Source organism: Grus americana, chromosome 2 (assembly GCF_028858705.1).
Source record: "Grus americana isolate bGruAme1 chromosome 2, bGruAme1.mat, whole genome shotgun sequence".
Lineage (NCBI taxonomy): Eukaryota > Metazoa > Chordata > Aves > Gruiformes > Gruidae > Grus > Grus americana.
In genome coordinates, this window is record NC_072853.1 from 64,341,637 (window position 1) to 64,368,615 (window position 26,979).

The 26,979-nt window shown below is 37.3% G+C and overlaps 1 protein-coding gene across 4 annotated transcripts in view; it reads left to right on the forward strand.

Annotated features, from left to right (window-relative positions):
• Positions 1-26,979, forward strand: part of ZNF407 (zinc finger protein 407) — a 346,932-nt gene that overhangs the window by 231,679 nt on the left and 88,274 nt on the right. For all 4 annotated transcript variants that reach the window (XM_054815163.1, XM_054815165.1, XM_054815164.1 and 1 more), the window contains one exon: positions 13,851-14,029. In XM_054815163.1, coding sequence (XP_054671138.1) covers positions 13,851-14,029 — 179 coding nt within the window. The remainder of the gene's footprint in view (positions 1-13,850; positions 14,030-26,979) is intronic.

The following is a 26,979-nucleotide window of genomic DNA, read 5'->3' on the forward strand; positions in this document are numbered from 1 at the left end:
GATTAATGACTTCTTGAAGAATTGTTTTACAAGAGTACGGGTGTATTTTTAGAATGAGTGCTTAGTTAAAATAGTCACTAAGGGCATGTTATTCACATAGGCATCTTTTGTACAAAACCTGTGTATTTTTTATTATCTGTGCATTCTGACTTGATTCAGTGATGCACCTTTGTATGCATTCATGTAACATTAAGTGTATGAATAGGTCCAGTTGTTCTAAAGTTAGTTGTTTTGCCTAGAATAACGTACTGAATTAGCCCTTTAAGGACTGTATTACTATGATGCAAAATAGATTCAAAGGAATTGTTTGGTTTTATATAAAAGGTGAGGAGGGCAAGGGAGGGGTTGGTGGGGTGGTTTTTTGGTTGGTTTTTTTTTAGTTTAAGAGTGGAATATATGTTTTCTTTAGCTGTAAAAGCACAATCAAGGCAACATGATAAGTGAGTCAGTGTTGTAAAAGTAAAACTAATTTTGCCTTCACTCACATGAGCTATAGAAGGAGGAAGCTTTATTGTCCCTGGGAAGGTGATAAGGCAGAGTAATTGTATATTATACTGTCCTGGAACATCTGCCTGAAGACTGTTGGAGCAATTCATCTATCATGGACGATACAGCATGTTTTGTCTTTCTGTTTTAACCCATCCCCACTGCTGGCCTGCACGAAGGTTTTGATAGGGACTGTGCCTGGGCTGGGGCTCACATTAATCAGTCCCCTTGTTCAACACTCCAGCTGACATAATTACAACCTGCGCACAGCAGTTATTCAAGTCGAGTCCTTGTCACTCGTGGTGCGAAACTACACAGCTCAGATCCCGAAGGAGATTGCCTTATCACACAGAACAAGGGCTCACAGGAGTTGAAGAGAATAGAAATGGGAAAATGTCTTCCGGGAGTACTATATATTCCTTTAAAATAAGACATTTGAGAGACTTACAAGGGACAAAGAGAAGCATTGTGCAAGGTCTGAAATGAACAGGTTATTATTTTTAAAAGGATTACACAGGCCATTTTTGTGAAATGGACATGGATTATTAAATAAATTCAGTGGTCTCTCTCTTTCTTATCATTCAGTGACTCTGCCCTATTAGTTTTCTTCAGAAGTGATAAAATAGTTTTTGACTTGTATAAGCTTTAAGTATCTCTCAGTAGAAATCATCAGAACACAACTAATAAAAGTGCACATATTATACCAATAAAATTGGCACACACATAAGGGAAGATCTGCAAGGATCAGAGTTAAGGGTGAAGGAAGAAGCATGCAAAAGGGCTTTCGAAGATGAGCAAGTTCATTAGCTTCTGCTGTAGTATGATACAGGAATGTGAAAGATGAAGCCAAAGAGCAAGTTTCATATTTTACCATTTTTGCCTCTTTTCATGTTAACCCTCTATGGGGAAAAAAGGCAAGTCCATAACACCATCTATACTAATGAAATGAAATGAAAGATGATGTCCTGTAATATGATGGGGTCTATTTTTATGGGCTTTTAGTGGGGTTTTTTAAGACAGAACTTTTGCATACATGATCGTAGCATAATTTATTTGGCATTGGTCTATAAAATTCCTCAATATGACAGAATTTCATGGACATTCAGAAGGCTTTTCCCTGGTGTTTAAATTTTTTTCTTGTTGGGTACTAGATCAGCTTTTTGAAGCAATACCATTCAGGCAGTTCCTATTCTTTTCAATCAATAGATTTACAGTGTTGCCCTGATTTCTCATCTAGTTAAAATACTGTGTCTAATATTTAGACATAATTGTGCATAGTTGAAAAAACTGTAATAATTTATCTGTTCTGGTTGGTCCGATTTTAAGCTAATAACTTTTACAAAACTGCTTATCTGGGATTGAATAGTCTGAAGTAGAAGTGCTAGAAACTGTCTTATACATTTTACTCTGCATACATGCACTAGGTATGCTAGGTAAGTCAAATGCATAGTTCGGTGCTTTCATTCAACATTATTCCGTTTCAGTATCTCTTGGTGAAGTGCACAGCACATTGAACTTGGTGTGTAGGTCTACTGTGAAAGCCTAGCTACATGAAAACTGCAATTTCTTACTGAACAGCAGGGCGTCCTTGTAGGCAAATGTATTCTTGTAGGAACAAAAATTAAGTTTTGCTTGCTCCCTACTCTTACAACCAGTTTTCCTGGGGTGAATGATGACTGTGAAGTAAGCTCAAAGTACAGAGCCAAATGCTGCATTTACTTATATTTGTGCAGACAATGGCATTATGAGGCCATAATCTGAAGAGAATGATGTTTCTCCAATATATACTTTCAAGGCAGATTTTAGATCGGATAATCAATCATACCTCCAACTAAAGAACCAAATTTGACTTTCAGAACCTAAGATGGTTTTGCAGTATTGACAGCCAGGAAGAATATATTTTAATTTGCAGACTGAACAAATTTCCATGACATCATGGAAACACAATAAATGTCTGACCTCACAATGACATTTTTCAGGCTTAAACTGTACTTCTTGTAGACTTTGAGCCCGGAAAAAGCCTTAAGCTCGGCTTGTCTGACCTTCTACATAAAACAAACTGCATAGTTTTTTTCCGATTTGCTCTGTACTGAGCCTCTCACATTTGACTAAATTTTATTATCTAGAAAGACATTCAGGTTTGATCTGAAAACATCCAAAGTTGGAGAACCCACTTCTCTTGTGTGAAAGGTTAATTGCTGTCAAAGTGCTGAAGAAATTGTGCTTTATTTCTCATTTGAATTTGACTGTAACTTGTAGTCATTGGTTTTGGTTTTCTTACAGGTTTTCTCTAAGTTAAGATGTCCCTTAATTACACATTTATTCCCTTTCAAGTTACTCATGCCCCAAGCTCAAATGTAATAGGAAAAACAGAGGGTTTTTAATTTAAATATTTGAGTGTTTTTTCCCCCCTTAACTTATATTTCGATTTATAATAATTTTTTGGCTGTTTGTTTCCTTTTTAAAATGTAGGCAGCAATACAGGAAGTAGATATTCTAGAATTAGTTTCTCCAGTGTCATCAAAAGAACAGTACATCCTTACATTTGCTTGCTACTTCCTTGCTTATACATCTAAAGATGACATGGGACCTTTCTGCTTATAGCATCACACTGGAAGTTCACATTAAACTGCTGGTCCACTAATCCCTAAATAATTTTCAATGTCACAGCATTATCGCATTCTGTAAGTTACTTGCATGCGTTGTGCCAAGGTGTGAGACCTAAGGTGTAGTTGTATGTGTACACGTTTTGATTGAACAGGCCTGGCTTGTGAAACAGTTCTGCTCACTCTGTGTGACTGCGGTGTCATCATTATTAATCATGCTACCAATTACAGTGTCATCTGCAATTTTTATTAGCAGGGATTTTATAAATACTTTTGGCATGCATAACAAAAGTGAATCGTTCAGACAATTAATGCTTATTCCATTGATAAATTGGAACATTTGAAACGAGGAAGAAAATGACCACCTCTTTTTGCATGGGGGGGTGGGGCTGGGATAGAGCAAGAAGAGGCAATGTATTAGCATTAAAAAAACCCCTACTTTGAGCAGAGGTTGTACAGACCACAGTGCCCTGGGTATGAATCCAGGCTGCAAAGCAACAGGATCTGCCCTCTGGGGAGCTGGGTTGTCACTGAAGTAGCTGAAGGAACTGACACAAAGGCCAGTTGGAAGAAGTGCCATGTGCATCCAAGATTGACAGGCAGCCTTTAGGGTCTGTTGCTATCATTTATGACTCCAGCAACATTAGGAGTCCAGTTTCATCTTGTGCAGCCTATAGACTCCACACCCTTTCTTAGGCTCCGTCTGCACTTTTATATTTGCGAAAATACTTTATGGGTTCCTGAGGATATACAAACAGACTCTACAGAATTGTTCGGTTACTTTATGTGGTCATTAAAAGAAGTACAATACGGAAAAAAATTGATGTTGAAAGGAAAAGTGTGTCTTCAATTAAATTCATCCTAGCTTTTTTAAAAAATGGATGCTTTCCATGGCCTCATTTCAGCAAGGTATTTGATCATGTACATAAATTTAAGCTTGTGAGTCATTCTTTTGAAGTCAATGGGGCTGCTTGTACTTAAGCTGCACAAGTGCATAAGTACCTTGCTAAATCAGGGCCTATGATACTTCAAGCCCGGTCTCCATCCTCACACCACTGCAGAGATGCTGTTTCTCAGACCAACTTCTCTTTTATGCCATCTGCTCCAACAAGAAAGGAAAGGGGGAGGGAGGAAGCCCATGAACAATGGAGTGATTATTCTCAGTTACTGTGAAATAGATGAACTCCACCTGCTATTTCTGCCACTTAAACCTTGGCTGACACGGTGCAGCAGTGCACTGTGCACAGCGGACCCGCATCCCTCACGCGCTGCAGGCAGGCAGGCAGATCCAGAGGGGCCTTGAGCCAGGCCATTACAGAGCCCACTCTGCCCCCAGCGAGGTGGGAGCCGGGAGTCCTAGCAAATGTTATGGCCAGTTTTCAGTAGCAGATCAGTCCTGTGAAAAAAAATGCCTTTTTTTTTTTTTTTTTTTTTTCCATTTTGCTGGTTAGTTTAGGTTTTTGTCTCGAGTCAGTAGAAGGAGACACTGCGGCTCCCTCCAGAGAGCTGCCCGGCAAACTCAGGAGCTGAGCAGCCCTGCTCTGCACTGCGCCTCCGGGAGCGGTGGGGACCACAGCATGGGCCAAGAGCTGAAGCACATCTCCCTGCCTTTCTGCACCCTTTCCACCTCCTCCTCCCAGGTCTAGTCATTTGGACATCGTTTGCAAGTTTCTGTCTAAAAGGTTCCTCTTCCTGTAGAAAGCAGAATTAATGGAAGCATTTAAGCCAGGAAGCCATTATTTCCTTGGAATCAAGAGATTTTTTTTTCTTCAGCAAAAATCAAGTTTTCCTTATGTTGTGAAGTGTGTTGTGAACTAAACGTGGGGTTTTTGGGGTTTTTTTTGAGAAAAACATTCTGACTGAAAATTCATGAGTGTTGATCTAGATGCCAGGACTGGTTTCATACTTAGGTTGTTGTTCACTGTGCAGGGTTGCAACTGGCTTTATAGATTCCTCAGAGGTAAACAAGACTAGAGTACATCACTTCTTGTTTCCCTTCGGAATCTCCAGTTACCCTGAATTTGCCTTTAAAAGCGTGCATTTTGGCTATTGTAATCAACTCCTTGTATCACATGTATTTGTAATGATCAATTATTTGAAATTGGGAATTTTTATTCCAATACATTGTAAATATAATGGTAGTTTTGTGGCCAGATTACAATTTGGACATGCCAGTCTGCTGAATAGAGCTCAGACACAAGCAGTAATTATCAATCTTCCATCATTTTCAGTGCTGACGCACAAGTTTTTGCTGCTTCCCTACAGGGCTCTGCTACTTTTTAGCAGCCAGCATTGGACATCTGTCACACATACTGTATGTCATAACAAATAGATCATTACAGAAAAAAATGCAAAGCTATAAATGTAGAAAAGCAGAAAACATTACGATTATTATCCCTGGGTGTTACTATAATACTGTCAGAATAAATCCCAAATACATTTTTATTATTTTCTTTGTGAAACTGACTGTGTCATAAAATCTCATTAAAACATGTAAATGTAGTGTACTCTCTTTTATGGGCTACTTCATATTTTCTGAGTGGCAATACATGCAATACATGGCAGTACATGTAAAACATGGCAATACCTGTGGCCACCAGCTTGTAGGGCATGCATTTTTATGACACGGTGGATGTGTATTTCAATCAGCTTAGCTTGGTATGGTCAAAAAGCATCAGCTGTGGGCAAATGTTCGCTGCAGAAACAGCTACAGTGGTAAAGACGATGCTGTTCCCCAGCAGTTCATTTGCACTGTCCACCAGAGGTCTTTATGAACAGCAGAGAGAGATGTTTGCCAGCAGTGACATAGGCAGAACTGAGCTGGCACTGGGTACATTGTGGTTGACCTCCTCAGTTCCCATGGAGCTGTACGCTGCTAATTCTGGCAATATCATCGTAAGTCACTTGATAATTGAGGTCAGTTGCAGAGCGCCAGTACTTGTGTTCATGTGATTGTTCCCCCAGTCATTTAAAACCTAACTAAAAGGTAGGATTTTTGCTTTTAAAGGAAAAGAGCAAGGAAAAAGTAAGCTGAGTGCATGCTAGTAATAAGAAAACTGAGAAAATGTACCACTTTTCTCGTGTGTGTGTATATATATATGCACGTTTATGTTATATATGCATGTTAATGTGTATAATAATAATTACAGTTTTAAAATGCTAGTTTCAACACATTTCAGAATGTATTTTTGGCCATGATATTTTTCTATTTTTTTATTTTTTTTTGCGCAATACTGTATTGACCTGTAGTACTGAGGAGGTAAGCCAGTACTTTAAGTATTAAACTTGTGGTCTGAACTGAGTGCTAGTGGTGTAGGCAGATTGTGTAAAATGTTGTAGCTAGTTTGAGTTAACTAGCAATCAGTTTAGTTTATTTTAAAAAACAGAAATGTAGATAGGCTGGGAAGAATTTTTGGTTGGTTTGTTTGTCTGGGTTTTTGCTTAGTAGAAGTTGGGCAGAGTGACTGTCATTGTGAAGGTTTTGATTGAATAAGCCTGTTCGTATAATGTAATTACCACAGATTGAGGTATTTGTTTCTTTCCTGTCAGGAAAATATTGCCCGTTAGGTTGTTTACTGTCACTCTACTGAATGCTGGTTTTCATACAAGTAAGAAATAAAGGCAGGCTAGAAGGGTTGTATTTGGGGAAGCAATAACACTGAAAAAAACCTGAAAGGTTCCTGCATATGAATGAGTGAACAGGAGCTCTCAGTGCGTTGAGGAGTATCCAGGAGCTGCTGGAACTCCTGGCTGGAACTGGACAATGCTGAGCATGGGGGAAGTCATGGCATCCTTGTATGCAGCACTGGTGTGAAATGTGCTCTGGTACTCAAAGTTTAAAGCAATGTTTACAATTGAAAAGTGTTTAGGAAAAATCTGATGATTTCCCAAAGCAAGGTGAAAAGAACTGTGTCTCTGTAGCTCATTCGCTACGGGTCCAGATAGCAGAAGATCCTTCAGCTGAGCAAGATGTGTTGTAAATGTAACACTATGTGTTACCTGGATGCAGGAATATGAGAAATAGAAGAGTTTGTAAAAGTAAGAGTGATCAACTATAGAGTAATTTGCCTCTGATTACAATGGATTTCCTGTTGCTTTCCATCGGATTTCAGTGTGTCTCTGAAAATCATGTTTTAGTACCAAAAAGTGTTAGGGGTTGAGGAAAGAATTACTGGGCAATTTTTTTATGAACTGTCCTATCCATGAAGTCAAGCTACATATTCAGTATGACTTTGCATTTCTAAAAATCAATGGCTCTCCTTTTCTAGTTTAATTACATTATTGCAGTTTTGATTTAAAGACAGTTTTTCAAGTTAGGTGGCATTTTCTGTGAAAGAAACACCTGCAAATTTTTGGTGAATAACTGAGGTTAAGAATCTACAATAAGACATATTGCTTTCATGAGAAGGTTGCTTTCATCATGACTGCTTGTATTTCTGGAAGAAAGTATCTGGGGACTTTGCTATTTTTCAGTCAAAATACTGCAATGTCTGTGTACTTCTGCAGGTTGCATAGTGGGGTATAAACAGTGCAGAAGACCTTCAGCATGCTCCCCATATGAAAGTGAATTTGATTCATACTGACAAACAAGGGAAAAATAGAAATCTTTTCACTTGGTTGGTTATATCACTGTGTTTGTTTTTATGTTGTAAACAGTGACATCCATGGAGCTGCTATAAGTCCTTTAGGTTATATGCATTTCTCTGCAGAAAGAGGATGTTTGTACCTAATGTCCTGGAGAAAACCTTTTGAAAGAGGTTTATTTTGTGCAAATAAGAGCCTTACAAGGTGCTAAAATTTTTAAAACTTAGTGGGCTAGATAATTAACATTTTGCTTCATTTGCACCTCTGAAACCTTCCATTTCCATGTCTTGCGGTAAGCATCTTTTTGAAAATGTCAGGCACTGCATAATGGAAGAGTGTTCTAATTTCAGTTCCCTATTAGTAAAACATCTTAATAAAAATAGGTTGCTTCCTGCTATATTTCGTTTAGCTGTTGAATACAATGCTAATGTATTCTCGTGTACAAAACCCTTAGAAAATATAGAAGCATTCCTATTCTGCATGGGCAAATTTAGAATTAACAGAATATGTTTTATGAATTTCTCTTACTTCATGATTTTTATCCAAAATGCCACATAATAGATGAGGACAGCAACTAGCTCTGGTATCAGGCAGCCACAGCTCTGCAGTTAGCTGCAGTTAGCAGCTGTTCAGGTGGGCTGCTGAAGGCAATGCTGCTGGCTGGGAGGAGGGCAGAACGTGACCCCCTGCACCCAGCCGTGAGGCCAGGGCTGAGCCCCTCCGTGTGGGGAAGGGGTGCCCAAAGCCCTGCCTTCTTATAGCTTTTACTGCTCACTGGTGGAACTGGCTTGACTGGCTGAGCCCTGCAAGATGGGAGAGAAGGAAGAGATGATGGGGCAATAACGACCACAGGCAGCACTCACTGTGGGGACCTTCAGGCCGACCATTCTGGCACAAACTTGCTCCAAGGTTCATCGTTCCTCCCGTGTTTCCCCGCTGCTGACTTTGAACTCGCACCTCTGCCTCCTGCAAAGTGCCTATCTGTGCTCTGCCATCCCAGAACCCTGAACAGTGCTGCTGTTTTCAATGGGGTAGGCCTAGTTGCGCTGAGGAATCTGGTCAGTGGCACAATATAGCTTGCCAATGCAATTGAGAAAATGTCTGCATAGGGGCAGAGTTATACTACTTTTAGGTGCCAGAGGAACAATAGTATCTTCTGGCTTAGGGAGGAAGGCAGGTATAAGAACTTTTGCTCTGTTCACTAGGAGCAGGTATTTTCCCACTGTTCTGCAGACCAGGTGCTCTGTTTCTTGCTCTTAGCACAATGCCCTATTTTTTGGTAACAGAACTGATATATCTAAGAATAGCAGAGAGGCAATAGGAGAGGGAAGACAAAGTAAACAAAGGCCACAGCTTCTCACACTGACAAAATGTCTGGGCATTTTATGCTACTCCTAACCTTCCACTTCATTCCACTCTCCTAGCAAAGCAGATCAATGCTGCTGAGAAGCAGATGAGGGCACGGAGGATTGTGGCATTGGGCTTCCTTGTTGCTCTATGGATGATGCCTGTGCAACCACAGTCACCACTGAAAACTTGAATAAACTGTTTTGTTCTCATCCTTAGAATAGTAAAGTTTGCTTTAGACCCCATTTTGGAGAGGCTTTGAGTCTCATTGTGGTAGAGCGCCACTGGAGATGTCCATTGGAAGTTATCATTCACTGTTATAATACCTACCCAGCTTTTTTTTTTTTTTTTTCCTGTGGTATGCTGTTCCTATCTAGGTAGTTACCAGTATTGTGAGATTTGCTTGCATAAGTGACAATGACCTCAAAAGTAACTTAGATCTTTTTTGGATACATTATTCACGTTAAACAGCTGGGCAGGCCCAGAGGGTGATGATCAGTGGCATGAAGTCTGTTGGAAGCCAATAACTAGCAGTGTACCCCAGGGGTCAACATCTTCATTAATGATCTAGATGGTGGGACAGAGTGTACCATCAGCAATTTTGCTGATGACACAAAACTGGGAGGAGTGGCTGATACACCAGAAGGTCATGCTGCCATCCCGAGGGACCTCAACATGCTGGAGAAATGGGCTGACAGGAACTTCATATAGTTCAACAAGGGAAAGTGCCAAATCCTGCACCTGGGGAGAAACAACCCCACACACCAATATATGCTGGGGGCTGACCAGCTGGAAAGCAGCTGTGCAGAAAAGGACCTGGATTCCTGGTAGACACCAAGTTGAGCATGGGCCACCAACATCTTGTGGCAAAGAAGGCTAACTGTATCCTGGGCTGCATTAGGAGGTTTGCTGCCAACAGGTCAAGGGAGGTGGTCCTTCACCTCTGCTCAGCACTGGTGAGGTGACAGCTGGAGTGCTGTGTCCAGTTCTCCTAGTACAAGAGAGACATGAACATGCTTAAGAATGTCCAGCAAAGTGGCACTAAGATGATGAAGGCACTGGAGCATCTCTCTCAAATAAGGAAAGACTGAGAGAGCTGGGACTGTTCAGCCTAGAGAAGAGAAAGCTCAGGGGGTAATCCCATCACACGTATAAATTCCTGAAGGGGGGGTGTAAAGAAGATGGAGCCAAGCTGTTTTCAGTGATGTCCAGTGACAGGATCAGAGGCAATGGACACAAACTGAAACATGAGGTTCCCTCCAAACATCAGGAAACACTTTTCCACTGTGAGGGTGACTGAGCAATGGCACAAGTTGCCCCGAGAGGTTGTGGAGTCTCCCTTCTTGGAGATATTCAAAAGCCATCTGGACATGGTCCTGGGCAACTGGATCTAGGTGACTCTGCTTGAGCAGGGGCATTGGACCAGATGATTTCTGGAGATCCCTTCCAACCTCAACCATTCTGTGATTCTGTGACTAAAGCACAATTTTATAACTGACAAGTCGTATCCCGTTTTATCATATTTGAATATGTAGCAACCTTTAGTTTATTGAGAGCAGCAAAAGAAAGACGGGTAACTGGTTGGTAGGAATGGACTTCTAATGGCAACATGAAATGTGCAGTTAGAACAGCAATGTGAATGCATTGCTGTGCAATGAACATTAGAGATAAAAGCCCTTTTTTGCCTTCAGCCAAAAGAGGTTTTCCTTTTGTCTTAAACAGTAGCTGCATTTCTCAGGAGAAACTTGCCATCCATCTCCCTTACTTACAGCATTGTCCTTTACTGAAATGTGGGAGCTCTTCCGGATGTGTGCAGTGGAAAGTAGGCTTATGCCCTTCCCAGTGTATCAGTCTTTGATGGAGGAAGTCATACAGGCTTGTTGCACAGGAAGTACAGGCTGAGCTTTCCAGCTCCGCACATTTCCTGTTCAGCCCTGCAACGTGCCTGAGGAACACGTCCCATCTCCTCTTTCACCATGTATAGCACTGACAGGACACTGAAAACTTCCCTTTAATAGGATTGTTGTGGGGTTTGCATTGAGTCTCAAACCTTGCTTCATGTCTGATAAGAAGACTCACTGTAAGACATTCTGTTGTGCTTCTCTGCATCAGCATTGAATACAAACCCATAGACTATAGCCTTAGACTAATTAAGGCTCTCTAATGAGTGCCCTTCCTGTTATTGCAGAGCATGGAAAAATTGCCAGAAATATATACATTTGATTTTCAAAATGGAAAATGGATCATAAGGACAAAAGCATGCTTACATTAAGGAATAGTAATTTAACTTAGAAACCTCTGGTTTAGCCTTACAGGAACACAGGCTAGCCTCTTAAAAGCTGCATTTGTTTGTTTGTGGCTGTAATTCAAGAGTGGAACTCAAAAACAGAAAGACTTTACTCAAACAATTTCTTCTGGGCTGGGCTCTACATTGCCAAATTTCAGAACAAAGGGAATCTGTATCTCAAAGTTTATAAACTCCTGGAAGTGAATTTTATAATACAAAGCCTGTCAAATGCTTAACTATCATCACTATTGCAACACTATAATATTTTAGTTAGATGTTTATCATGGCATAGCTTTAATGAAAATACAGTGCTGTTTAAAATCACAGACCTCTGTGTTTAGTCATATGAGATGACGTGATGTAAGTACATACATACACAGAGTTTTGGTGAGGGGTTTTTTTTGTGTCAGACATATAGTAACATACTTGTACAGTACTCAGGAGAAGACTCCTAATAAAACAGACAGTCAAAGCACACTGAATAATTAAAAAAGCATTTTATACGCAGTACATTTTTGTCATGTCATATTTAAAGGTATTACTTGGCTTCAAAATTGCTTGGATTTGCCAGTTGTTATCTTCATGGTTTACGTTATGATTGCAATTGCTGCATTGCAACCTAATACGAGTGGCCATTTGTAATGCCTTGTGATCTCATGCTCCTCATTTCTGATTAAGCCTTTCTGGCCTCATCACATGGAAAAATATATTTTTTTTAAATTTTTATTTCCCATGATGAATATATCAGTATGTTGGCATGTTTAGTCACAGATTTTTACTGATGACTGAATAAATGAGACTTCAGGATTGCTCTGTTTAAAGTGGTTGGAGCAAATTCACAAATCAAAGGAGATAGAACTGGCTTTTTATGACTTGAACAGGCTGGGTTTTCTTCACAACTCTTACATAGGTTTCCACAGATCCTTTATATATTTCACAGAACTATTTCAAAGTAAAAAGTTTTATATCTTTCCTTAACATAGTATTAGAGCTGAGCTAAAAGGACACAGATATTTTATTTCAGATTTGTATGCTCTGCTTTAATCCACTGCCCTTTAAAGTATAACCCACGATAGAAGGTTACCAGATTTTCCTCTGCTTTCATTGCAGTGTACACTATCTTTTTTTTTTCTTTTTTAATAAAATACATGTTTCGTTTTAACAACATTTATGAGCACTGTAATTTATTTAGGGCTGAATCCTGAAAGATGCTGAGGACCAATATTTCCCGTATTTTTCAGTGAACATAAGTGTCTTCTCTGACATTCTCAGGAGTCTGATCATTATACCGGTATATAGCAGATGGACGTGACAGAGGGTGAGCTTTGGCAGCACTGTAAGGCAGATATCAGCTTTACTATGACCATCTCCAAGGGCGAGACAAGCACTCCAACAGAACTTCAAGCTGCTACTTCCAGTTTATTTTGAGGGTCCTTTTTTTTAGATGCCTGTTACTATGGTATTTACAGTGACATGTAAACAATCAGTTGCTCAAAATACTACTGTTGTCTGATTTTAATATTTGTGAAGTATTATGTATTTATAGAGTTCACTTGAGTGTACTTTTTTCAGTTAAACTGAATTATTGTTTCTAGTTTGACAATATTAATAGTGTGCAGTACTAAGAAAGTCTAAAAAATTTGTATGCAAGCCTTTATTTTGATTCAAGAATAAATATAATGGTTATTTCTGAATGAAATAAATGAAGAAGCAGTACATTTTATATGGGATTCATCACAGACTTTGAATAAGTAGGAAATTCTTATGAAAAATAATTTTGGAATGAGACTGCAAAATTTTAATGACTGGAAATTAAAATCTGTCATATCATGGATCTCTTTGTGAGTAAAAGAAATGTGAGATCTTTTTCTATTCACTTTTTTTTTTCCAGAAATATGATTAGAAACATTTCTTTGAAATGCATAAAACTAATTGTACATGTATTCTGACTTTTACGCATGAAAACTCCACTGCTTCCACAAAAGCTGTGTTTAAGATATATAAATCAGAATCTGTGTGTATTTTCAAGAAGGTATAAACTTGAACAACTCAATTCTCTTTTCTAGGAACAGTTCTTAAAGTGAGATGAGAGTTGGTGGATTATCCTTATAAAAATCATTCACAGCAACTCCTATGGAATCTAGAAACTGTGTAGGAAGGGTTCATGTGAGCTCCATTGGGAACGTTATAGGCATCTGTGCATTTCAGTTTTGCTAAGTTAAAGACTTCTGCTTAATTCCTGTCCATCACTGACTACCATCAAGAAAAATAAAAATTATAAGACTTTTGTAAATGTAAAAAATTGTTCATTTTTAGATGCTTCCGGTTCAGATATATTGCTCAGTTAACCTGAAACAGCTTTGGGAGCCTTCATGCAAAGGACAACATTTATGCAAAACCTAAGAGGATGCAAAAATTGGGCAGATAGTGAAAAATGAATAACAACAACTCATTTTCTGTTATAACACTAGGCTTTATTTGAGCAACTAGTAGGGAATAAATTGCTATATAACTTATTTCTTTTTTTTATCACTTTTTAGGTCAAACTGTGCTGAAAATATCCGTAAACACATCTTACATACAGGAAAGCATGAAGGAGTAAAAATGTATAACTGTCCTAAATGTGACTATGGAACCAATATCCCTGTGGAATTTCGTAACCACTTGAAAGAACTACACCCAGACATTGAAAATCCTGATCTGGCATATTTGCATGCTGGTAAGGTCATTCTTCCCTTTGCTCACAAATTCTTCTCTTTTCTATATGAGCATGCTTAAATGATTGCAATAAGAAAGCTAGCTGTTACATTGTTATCATTTATTCTGAAGAAGAGCATGATTTTAAAATGGGCTTAGACCTCTTCAAGTTTTCACAAGGGGCAAAGGTTATGCATCAAGCACTGAAATCCATGCATGTTTCACAAGCAAAGCTTGCAGCTCAAAACATAAACATCAGACACATGTGCTGTTTAAATGCCTCATTTTGAAATCTAGTTGAACTTTTATAGTGAAGGTTATTTTAACACTTGCATTAAGTCCCTCTGCCCACCCTATTCCCCCAAGAACAGAAAAACAAAATTCCTTAGGAAATACAGTGATAAATGAATGTACTGCTTTAACAATTCTTAGATTTCATTACAAAAAAGGAGACAGTGTTCACTGTTGAAAGATAGAATATCAGAGATCAGTCAGTAACTTACATGTATGTTTTGAGGCTTTACGTTAGAGAGCACACACATGGAAGTCACTGGAGGAATACAAAACAAAAACGTTGCTTTGGAAACAGGAATTAAAAGAAAAATGTTAGGGTGTTTCCTGTTTAGGAACAAGATTTTTTTTTTTTTTTTTAGAGATTCTACAGTTTGGAATAGAAGACAGAAGTTTAATGGGAGCATCAAGTTAGGAGAAAAATAAATAAGAGTTCAGTGGCAAGAGGTTAGGAGAAATAATACAAAATTAGGCTGGAGCTTGAATGAAATGTGATCTTAACTCAGGAGAGGCAGTTAACTTAGACATCACAGGGTGGGAAGACAAATCAGAGCAGCAGGACAAAAGAACATATGGTGAGAAGGAAGAGTTGGGGAATCCAGAGGAGGAAGAAGCTATGCGGGCCAAATTCTCCCTAAGATGCAAAGTAATCTTGCATTGAAGTACTACGATTGGTACTGCTGTGTCAGATTTGAATCTTCATCTGTAAGGAATTGATCTCATAATTTTTTTAAGACCCTCTTACCTGTAAAAAAACCCCACGACCTAGAGAGCTTGATTCAGCTCTGTGCAGTGTGTACACTCCAGTTATTTTAAAACCTCTCAGTCTTCTCAAAATGACTGCTTGCTTTCCTGACTAGAGGCAGTGTATTATTTGTACCATATATTTCTATTTGCCAAGTATTCCACTTCATTTTGGAACCAATCATCATGTCATGTCAGCATATGGTGGATAATATCTGGATGTGCAAACAAAATGCCAGTTGGCGGAATACCAATTTCAAAATAGGTCAGAAAACTGATCACATTTCACCATGGTTCTCACTAAAGTGAATGAATATTCAACTCTTAAATCCAGACACTGTTGGAATTTTACTAAAATAATCCCACTTAAAATAATATGAAAAATCAAAATGCTTTCAATAGACAGATATACAGACATAACACACGTATAAAAGTAGTAGCATCACTAACATTTTTTCAAAATTACAAAATCTGTGTAAGTTTTCATGTTACTTGTTCAAGGCTATATCTAGGTAAATGAATTGCTCATTGCAGCATGCTGTGGTTAAACCTATTCAACTTGCTTATCTTGGCAATGTAGGAAAACTGTCATCAGTGTGTTGTATACTAACAATACCTATTTTTTTATACATTCATTCTTATACTGAAGAAATCCCCTTGCACTAAACAGGCAATGTTTGTACTGTACAAACATATTAGTACTGGCAAGAACTGGTTGTCACCTAATTATTGCCAGGCTAGCCTAGAACTGGTATACAACAGAAGTGTGTTGAAATATTGTTTGCATAATCCCATCGCTAAAAGGGCAATACTGTATTTTCCTTTCATGAAGAAACACTATTAAAGCAGGATCTAGGTGATAATTGTGCATTCAGATCAGAGTTAAATTAAAGGGGGTTTAATTTCTTCCTTTCATCCATTTCTGCCTGCTGGACATCTGAGAGTTAGAGGTTTTAGAGAAGATTTTGAGAGAAATGAGGGGATAACTCCCATGCCCTGGCAAACATCCCTTATCAAAATAAGATTTGTTCTGTGTCTGGTTCACAGTTACTGATTACTTACTGGTCATTGGCTGCATGCACAGAGAATCCACAACACGACATAGAACCCTTTAGGATGATAGGAGTATGAAAAGTGTCATACAAGATCGATTTTTTTAACTTAAACATATTTGTCTGTCTTTTGTGTTCTAATGTTGCTTTGTAACAGTAAAGCCAGCACCTTTGCTTCTTTGAGCAGAATAGAAATAGAATAAGTCTCATCATCGGCAAAGAGACAGACGCCAACTCCAACCACTTTGCAGGACCAGTCAGAAACTCCTTCACCACAACCCACCAAGAATGGAGTTGTGGGGTACCTTTAGGATGTGGCTGGGAGTAAAAATCAAGTCTGTTTCTCATCTGTGAAATTAAGATTATATCAGTTGGATTTCTAATTCAAAGTTAATGCTCTTTATAATATAATGTTCTAACACTAATTTCTGTTTAGCTTTCTTTGGCAACTAATATAGTGCTTTATGGGGTCAGTGGCAGTAAGGAGCTCAAAGAAGCTGCATTTCTAAAGGAGAGGCTGCAGAAGGTGAAAGGCAGAACGAGTTAGCTTCTACATGAGTAAGGATGATACTGTAATTGATAGGTGGTAGCACTTTCTATTCTGTATCTTTGAAATCCTGTATAATGTGAGGAATTGATGTATGGAAATGCTACAAAGCTAGGTCTTCAGACTTTCTTTTCCCTTTTTGCTATGGTCATAGAGGGAGATTTTTAACTATACGACTGTAAACCTTATGAAGTACCATTATATGTTTTCGAACAATAGAAATCTAGAGAATACTTCTGTCTTTAATTTAAAAAAATGTACTGCATTTAAACAGCAGACTTTTACTGCACATAAACCAACAGACATGTGTATCTGCACATAAAATTATGGCTTGAATTTGCTAGATTACACTTCAAATACCAATTTACATATTTAACCTCTAATTTTTATACAAATCATCAAATCTATTTCAAAATGTCATTGTGTGTTGTTCTATAAGAGCTTTATGCCTGTTTCTTGATATTCTTTGTCCTATTTTCTCAAGAAATGTTTTGAAATTGAAATTTTGTTTAAAAACAAATCCAGAAATCCCATGATTGCTGATTATATTAATTTATTTTCTTTTAAAAAATTGCATTTAAGAAAATGATAGATTTTATAGCTGTTCTAGAACAGAAGTGGGCTTACTAGCAAGCTCAGGAATCCTGCAGTTAATGTTTTAGTCATGGAAATTTGGTTCTAATGGAAGCTATTAATATTACTCTTGTTTTATCAATGTGCAAATCTGAAAATTTGTCATTACAAATGGAAAATTGATATAATAACTGAGGCAATTGTCATATCATGGTGATCATGATAATTTTCATGATTTTTTTTAATGAAAAAAATTTTTCTGAGTTGCTCGCTGGACTTGTCTGTATAGAGAGTCTCAGAGTACACTGAAGAAATCTTTGGACTGATTCTTATGTGCATTACATTTCCAAGTTTCTTGGATATGTTTTTTCTTCCAACTGATGCTACATCTCAATACTGAGTTGAACTGAGCTCAAATACTTTGACAAGTGGGACAAAGGAAGGGCCCATACCTGTGGTAGAACTGAAAAGGGACTGAAAAGTCCAGCTGTCTTTCTCAGTGCTTTGTCTGCTTTGGAGCAGCATCACTTGGTAGGGATAATTTCAGTCTGAAATAAATGTTCGTTGTTTAGGAGCTTTTGTCTTATAAACATTATGATACTATTATGATGCATTATTTATATACAAAGAGCGTAATATCTATGGCTTGACATCGCCATTATTCCAATAGCTGCAGAGACCATGGCATCTCATTGTGTGCATAGTAGTCTTGTGTGGATACTAAATTGGCTGCAAGGCAAAAAGCTCTTCAGAGAGAAGAGGAGCAGTTTGCTCATTATTGTTTTCATGATCATATTGAAAGTTATTCGATGATAGTGGTTTTTTTCTGTATCATTTCTGTGCTGCACTGTTAGAAGTGAACATGATCTCCAAGAACGAGTGCTACTCTAGCAAATCAGAATAGCTCATTTTTTCACTGAGCTACTGTTATAGTGTGCTTGCCCTCTGTCCATGTTTCCCCATATGCAGAATAGGTGCAATGCCTACATAGTTTGAAGCACAGAGCTTTTGCTTGAAAATGGCTTCACAACAGTCAACTATGTGATTAGGGAACTGCTTAAGACATTGAACAGAATATTTGGAGGTGTTATACTTAATTTAGAATTAGCAGTCATACAAAATCATTCTTGGAAGTCTTTGAAAAAAAAAAATCAGGGAAGGCAGATCAATTCATCGTACTCTGTGGTAAGTCCCATTTTTTCTTTGAAAGTGATACTGTGCTTGAGAAGCACTCAAGTTATCCAGTGTGCTCTGAGCGTGTCTACCACCCTGAGCCCTGCAAGTAGGAGTGGAGGATCGCTAACTTTTACGGATCCTGAAAGAACCAAAAGCATCAGTCGCTTCTCCTCACTGCACAGACATGTTTTGGGGAATGCTTGGAAGTACAGCTTTGTGTGCCTGCGCCTCTGTGAAAATTATAGGTGCCTCTGGGGTTGGGCATCCAAAGAACAAAGATCGTGATGATCGTGTTTTGGCAGTTGGCTGCCTACGTGGTGATTGAACGCTTAGTGCTCATGAAGAATTACATAATTCATGACCAAAATGATAGATAGGTACTTGATTATAGTGTATGAGTTGCTTCACAGGGAGAAAATATCAGACGTGAGCTACTCTTAATCTGGCTGAGAAAAGGCTAAGAAAAATCAGTTACAGAAAGCGTAGTCGGACAAATTGAAATGAGAAACAAGGTGCAAACACTTAAATAGGAGGTCGATTGAGCTCTGGCAGCAACTAGCAGAAGAAATTATCCCTGTTCCATTTCTTTGAACCTTGAGAAGACTGGATGTCTTTCTGGAAGATAGGTTTTAGGAGGGCCTAAGGTTGCTGGGTTCAGTGCAAAACTAATTAAGTGTTATTTAAGGGGCTTCGATATACCAGCAGTCAGACTATTATCTAATAGTCCTTTCTGCTCTTAAATCTTAAAACAGTGTTAATCCACAGCCTATTGGTAAGGGTTGTGTTTGTGAATCTAAAGTGCTTAGGTGTTGTGATAGCAAAGGGAAAGCTGAGGAGACACGTAAGTCCCCCAAAGTGTTCTTTCTCTTAGAGATGACATTCCCAACATTGGCACTGAGTTCTTCCTCTCTTTGAGCCTGAGTAGAGATACAATTGCCTGAAATAAGTTTCTTTCTGATATGTCATTAAATCCTTAATAAAATACATTGGAATATTTATTTATTCATTTATGGCGTTTGAAGGATCCTTCTGAAATTCTGCTCTTTTGGTTGGCAGTTCCCTTACTCTTTATTGGTTCCTGAGATCCTGATGAAAAGGCAGTTCAATTAATCACGTGCTCACTAAGCTAGGCCTACATACTGCTCTTGTCTTTTTTAGATTAGGGGAACAGAGTTAGGGTATGGTTTAGTTCTTTCCAGAGAGCAGTGAAAATGAGAAAAGTTTACCACAAGGTCTCTTTTATGCATTTTTGAAAAATATTTTTCCAAACTTTTTAAGTGCACTTTTTGAAAGGCTGTGCTCTTCACGTTTGTCTTTCAGTTTCTTTAGCTTTTGAGAAACAAGGCTGTACTAGCAACCTGCAACATGATTACATCATCAACAAGGGACAAAATTGTGATCCTATCAGTTGTAACAGTTGCAATATTCATGAAGGGAATTCTGAAAGTTCAAATAGTTAATCCCAAATAAAATTGTGATCTTTATCCCACTTGACAGCTACATTTATCAAATTATTAAGAGAAAAAATTGATTGCTAAAAGTTATGGTGTGATCTATTATGTGATTTTATCAAGGTATAACTGTATTACCAAGTGGAAACTGCAGACTTATTCAGAATGTGAATTGGACACACATAACCTGATAATATAGCAATTATAACAGTATCCTAGTGCTTTTCTATTTTTAAATTGTTCTCTTTTTTTCTTGTCCTTTCTTTTGCATCTTCTGACTCTTTAGTAGAAAATATGAAGTTGAAAAAGATTAGGAGAAATTAAGTAATAAAAGCCTGTTTACTCTTATACTCTCTGAATTCATCATAAAATCAGTGAATGCTATTTATCAATGAAATAATAGAAACACAAGTCAGTTGAGTACCTATGCAAACTTGTAATTCATACCTTAAGTAAAGCCTCCAAAGAATGGATACAGTTTTGTTTGCAAGCACATTTAACTTTTTTCTTGGAATAGTTATGTTCTTAGTCTTTATCACTGTTTAAATAAAATACTTTAAATGCTGTAATTTGAAACAATCTTAAAAATCTGTCATTGCTAGATATAGGTAAATCAGGTGGAAGCTTTTACAGCAGTAGGCTTGGGTATCTAGTCAGATAAAACATTTTTGATGGCTGGTATACTTAAAAAAAGGCAGCAGCAGCTCTGCTTCAAACAGGTTTGCTCTTGTCATAGCTATTAGTGCCAGTCTTTCAATAGCACGTCATGTTGATTGGCAGACACTCCCTTTCCTCTTTTGTGAAGAATAATAATTTTAGCATGTGCTTGAAATAAAAACCTAGTATAAATGATTTTCTGTTTGTAAAGGAGAAGCTAGGTTCCTTATAACCTATGTAGATTATGCATTATTGTGTTTCAGGAAAAATTAATGTACTTTAAAAAAACCTAAAACCTAATTCATTTGATTATTTTTATAGCTGTCTTCTAATAGGAAGGCTTTATATGCCTAGCAGAGCTTCCATAGCCAATATCTTTATCTGGGTGGTCATGACTGTAGAGTGGTTCTTTCCAGGTAGCAAGTAAAGTGAAGAAAAAAAAAAAAAAGTGGTTGCAAAAGTAATTTTTTTTTTGTAATAGGTAGCTTTTGCTGCTGCTGTTGAAGAGCTTAGGGACTCCTGTCATAGTCCCTTTGTTGCTTTTCCTTAACAGTCAGCATATATTGCTGATGAGTGACATGAAAGAAGGTTTTGAAATATTTTGATGCAAATATTACATCATCTAATATGCAAAACCTACCATTATTAATATTAGTTATACTCTATAAGTGGATGGTATCCTCAGATAAAAGTGAAGGCCATGAATTTCACTAAAGAAAAAATGTTCAGAATATAGTTTTAAAGGAAAAGGAAAATATTGCCTATACCAAAGTCTGGAACACCTCTTAATACCTCTGATCGGTATAGGCATAATGCCTGTCATTTTCCCATTAGATGGGTTGGCGCTAAGCTGCAGGACCATTGAGCAAGTGATTTTCATATTGTGTATAGCACCAATGGCATTCGTAGTCACAATCTTGCATTCTGTTCAATGTCTTTCTGCCCGTGGCCCACTGCTCTGGGGATTTCCTACTCGTCATCGTTCCTTTCTGAAGGACTATCCCAGCTTGTCACAGGGCGACTAATTGTTCGCAGGCTGAGCTGGTGCTCGTGAGCAGCTTGAATCTCTTTGCCCATGTCTAAACATTTAATCTGAGCGCTGGCGTGCGCCTGCTTTCCTGTCCTTCCTCCCTGTGGCATCCTGGTTTCCATGGCAGGGAACCATTCAGCTGACCTGGGAGGGTGCTGTGCCACGCTGGCCGATACAGAAACTCTCATCAGTTTTTCTCTTCAGCCCTAACGCGCACCTTTTACCTGCCCTTAAAACACCCTTGGATCGGCATCAGTTTTGCAAATTCCTTGCATTGCATTGGTAGCCGCCTGCCGGATCCCTGCTGGTGTTCACAAAGGCTGTTGCCGCTGCAAGGATGTCAGGTTCACCGATGAAAAGAAGGTAATCTTACTCCAAGCTATTATTTCATTACACTAATAGATAAAACATCTTTCATGAAGAATGAGACATATTATTGCCTATTTGGCGCTAAAAGTAGGATATACTAACATAAAACTTTTAAAGCAAGGCTGAAATATTAAACTGCCGAAGTAGAAGAAAGCCCTTAAGACACGACAGCCGTCTAGAAAGAAGAAAATATTTAATTCTGCTAGAAAATATATATACACACTAGTATGTGGTAAATATAAATCATAAAAAGAAATATTAGTATTCAAATATCAATGTATTAAAATTCTGAGACAAGCACCAAAATCCAGGATATCAGGCTCATCAAGAAAGCTTTAAAACAAAAAACCAAACCAAAACAAAAAGAAATGAATCTTACAGAAGGAATAAAAACTAAAGTTGTATCGTGTATAGGAGTAATTCAGGTTAGTTTTATGTGGAAATAGTCCTGTACTCTGAAAATTTCAATTGTTTTCATATTAGGAAAAGCTCTTTTAAGAGTAGATCTTTTAGTGGATCTTCCAGGGAAGTTATGCTGGAGTTCTAAGAAATATAAAGCTCTTAATTATTTTTTTTAATTAAAGTAAATGTAAGGTGTAAGATGCAACTTGAAGAAGAATATGAAAATGTTGATTTAAAATCTGTGAGATTTTGAGATATATACATATAAAATGTATATAAATTATAATTGATATTTTTACATAACATAAATATATTTTATGTAAATATATACAATTTAATATCTTTCAATAAGATAAAGAATTTACATATGAATTTTATTTATAAAAATATAAACAATAAATATCTAAAAATAAATATAAATAATAAATATAACAGTGTCATCCCAATTATGAACAAATTATTACATTACTTGAAGATTTGAACTAACAGTACTTCCAAGACCTGGGGACACTATATTTCAGTATAACCACACAGCAGAGTATATTTTGCCCACATAATGCCACCACCTCTTGGCCTCTTTCAGTGTGGCTGTATATTATTTAGAGGATACTTTAAATTTTCTCTTCTTTTGAGATGCTACCAACATCTCAAAAACCTGCACTGAAAGGGTGTACTCTTGATAAATAACTTAAATGATTAACATTTGTAAGTCTGCTTTGATTTGCTTGCAAATCATTGTCTGAATTTTCAAATTTTTTTTTATAATTACACAAAAGACTTATTTGCTTGTTACACAAAATTTGGTTACTACACAAAATAGCACAAATAATAGGAAATAATTCCCAGATCAGAAAAGTGTTGAAACAAATGTGGGTAATCTTAGGTATGGGAGGATTGAATCAAGTGTTAGTTGTGTGCTCAGTTCTTTACTACTTCGGGTCATGAGGGAGGAAAAGAGCCCTCAGCAATAATTGGCATTCCATGCTGATTTTTAAAATTTGGGGAGGGGCAGGAGGGGGCCTCTCTTTTTGTTTGCTTTCATTGATCCAGTGTATGCTGCACCGACTTTCCATTAATTTCTTGACATGGCATCTTGGATCTTGACCTTTTGTAAGTAGGATGCCTTGTCTGTCTGAAACACATGTTCTTTTGTACTTCTTCTAATTTCTATTTTACTTCCAATAGTTCTTCATAATTTTTCCCATCTTTTCATTTACCAGATCTTTGGTACCTTTCAAATGCTAAATGCTCTCCCATATATCCTTAGTAACCATGCTGGATTTTTCTGTCCTTTTTAATATTTAGGTTTTATTGGATGAATGTAGATTGCACCTTTTCTAACTGTGCCTTAAATAATTGCCACTTAAGGGAATTAAGAAGTACAAGGGAAGGAAAATGCTGACCCATAGACTAAGCAGAAGGAAAAAACGTTCCCACTGGGTCCAATTTCCTAAGAAGGACCATCAGGATAGTGACTAGGACCTGAAATTATGGGCTGAATGACCTCTAAAAAATTATCAGTTCAAAGAGGAGCTTGTCTATAACTGTTTGCACTAAAGGAAATGAAGATAGGTAGAAGTCTTGCAGAAGAAAGATTGCTTCACTTTCTTGGTGAACATATAAGCGTAATATGAAACTATATCTCATATAAATACATCGCATGCCGACTGTCTATAATTCTTGTATCATGTCAAAAAACCATGGCGGCAAATATCATATCTCTTAACTCCCAGTGGGCCAGTTAGTGGGGAACCCCTTTTTCTAAATGGGAAGATAGAAAGTACGTCTTCTGAATTTAAGATATTTTATGCAGGTCTTGCATTTATTGGAAAGAGTGCATACTCATCAATATCTAATGTCAAAGAAATGGTTTGTACTAAAGAAACCACTGCAGATTTAATACAGATGTTTTCATTCTCTGAGTCATTACAGTATGATTTTCATATAATATTCTCTGATAGTAAAAAGAGACCTTAAAGTGAGTGCAATTTTCATATAAATTGCATAGGAACCTGAGCATTAATGAAAACTTTGGGCTTCGGATAATACAAATCACTGATTCAGCCTTAAAATGACTGGATGAAAGGAACTGCTGGTTTAAATGAGTGCACGTCCAGTGGCTTGGGTGTGAGAAGTACAGGAGGTGTCAGACATCCAGAGGCACAGTTGCTGCACAGGTTTCTGCAGTGTGGTTAAGAGGACTTCTCAGATATTTGAAGGAGACAGTCAGTTACTGTTTGTCACAATCTCTGTTTAAATAACATTTCAGAAACAGGTTATTGTTGCTGGAAGAGTTTTTCATTAATGGTCACTGTAGTGTACCAAAAGGAAGGAGGTGGTTGCTATATAGTGTTTGGGAACATAATATATAATGCACTTACAAAAAATTCATTAGGATAACTTAGCGTGTAATATGGTAGTTATATCCCTACCTCTTTTATACCTTGCCAAAATGGTACTTCTTATTCAAAGTCTAGGAGAAAATAGCAGATAACGGTTCTCAGAACACAGTTTATAAAAGATTTAAAAGAATTGATCTACTTTGGAGTAATAGTAACCAGAGGAAAAATAAAATGTAAGCATCTTTTGATAGCAAAAAAGATAAAACCTTGATTATCTAATTATCTCAAGAGACATCGGAAGTTTTTAGGCAAACATTTTCAATTTAACATTGATTTTAGATCAGGATATACATCTGAAATTCAGAACTGAGTTTGATTTGAAGTTAGGAGCTCTTAATAAACTGCACACTTAGAAAAAAGTAATTTTTTTACAATACTTTTTAGAATGTATGAGTAAGGTAAAATTAAAAAGGAGGAACCATTGTGAAATGTCTGGAGTCCTCACATATTAGTACCTGTCACCACCACAAAATGCCCGTCGGATAAAGCTACTTCAAGTCAATTCAATTTAGCCTTTTCTGCTAAGGATTTATCTATAAATCCTTACTGTTCCAATAATATTCAGTACTATATTATTTGTTGTTGACCCTTTCTTTTGTCATTCCTCTGAGCAAATTCCGTCACTGTCAATATTGTCAGTAAAATTTGCTGAGCAGCTTCTGCTTACTTCACCCAGTCAAGCAAAAATCCTGAAATATGAAGTCAGAGATTTATCAGCGTATGAAAATCATGAAATCTCAGTTACGTGTAATTCAGTACATCCTTACTTGTATTATGGATCGGGGGGACTAAGACGACAGGGGAACACAATCCTCTATTTTCTGTTGTTGTTTGCTGCTTATGCTGTTTCCTGCAAACCCTTTTGCTGTGGAAGTGACCAATTGATTAAATATATTTCTTTGAATATCTTGAGATTAACAATTTTAAAACAATATAACAAAAGTCTAAAATTATAAAATTAACCTATAATGGAATATTGTGTGAGTTTATTTTAAAATACTAGTTTCAAATTAGAATCGATTTTGCAACTGCAATGAATATATCCGCTAACACCGACTTATTTTTGTTAAATTTCCATATCTGATGGCAGATGTGCTTAAAAAAAAAAAAATTCTAAGAGAAGAATGGAAGAGAGACACCAATAATTGCAGGAAAATTTGGTCAGGTTGGGGATACTAGCTTAATACTCAGTTACACAAAGAGTAAATGGATGGCTATAAGTTGGTATAACCAATATAAAGTTCCTGAGGATCTTGGGAAAGTAGAGAGAGGTAATGACACTTTGATGGAGAAAATAGGACTCCTCATTCTGAAAGTCCTTTAATTTTGCTGCCATCTTCTCACCAAAAATGGGAAAAAAAAAGATTGATTTTGGGGGGAGATGCTTTTCTATAAGGTCACTCGGACTCAAGCATGAAGCAGGTTTTGATAAGTGGCTGTGCAGGTGCACAAAAGTGGCTCACGACTAAAGATCATCCACTTTGTAATGTCAGTGCCTGCTTTCTGTGGCAAGTCTGCTGTGTAATATGCAGAAATAACGCTTTAATCTGATGTCCCCGTTGTGACGTGGAACACTTTTAGGCATGTTCAGATTATTTACAAAAATTTTTTTTGAAGTTTTATCAACTTATTATCTTTGCTTAAACTCACAACTTCCCCCCGCCCCAGGATTTTCAAAATGAATATAGATCCTTTCATATTAGCGTTAATAGGTAAACTGAGCTAATTAAAATTATTTTTGCCAATATTTTTTAAAGAAAATCATTGTCAAATTTGTAATCTGATTGCTCCTGATGGTCATCAATTGGCAGAAATAGGTCTCTCTCTTGGCTAATGTTGAAGTACAGATGTTATAGAAAGAATTGGCAAACGTGAAATTGTACTTCAATTTAAAAATTAAAGTTTATATTGATAAAGCTTTTTGTGCATTTGAATTTAGCTTTCATTAACATAACATAGCATTACATTACATTTCTCCAAGCAGTTATCTATTTCTCCAAATACTGTTGTGTACCTGCCACTGACTTCACTGGACATACATGTTTAAATATTGGTGGAACATTAATGTCTGTATTTTTTTGTTAGGTTTTACTAATTTACGTCGGTATTTCAGGTACTATTTCTTATTTGCAAGAGAGGGTAATTGTTGCTGTACACCAATGCTCAACCTGCATTCTTAGAAAGAAACATGAAAATAGATTTAAAAATTACAGATAATATAATTTCTAATAGACTGTGGCCATATAGGATGAATGGAGACAAATTATAGTCACCATTT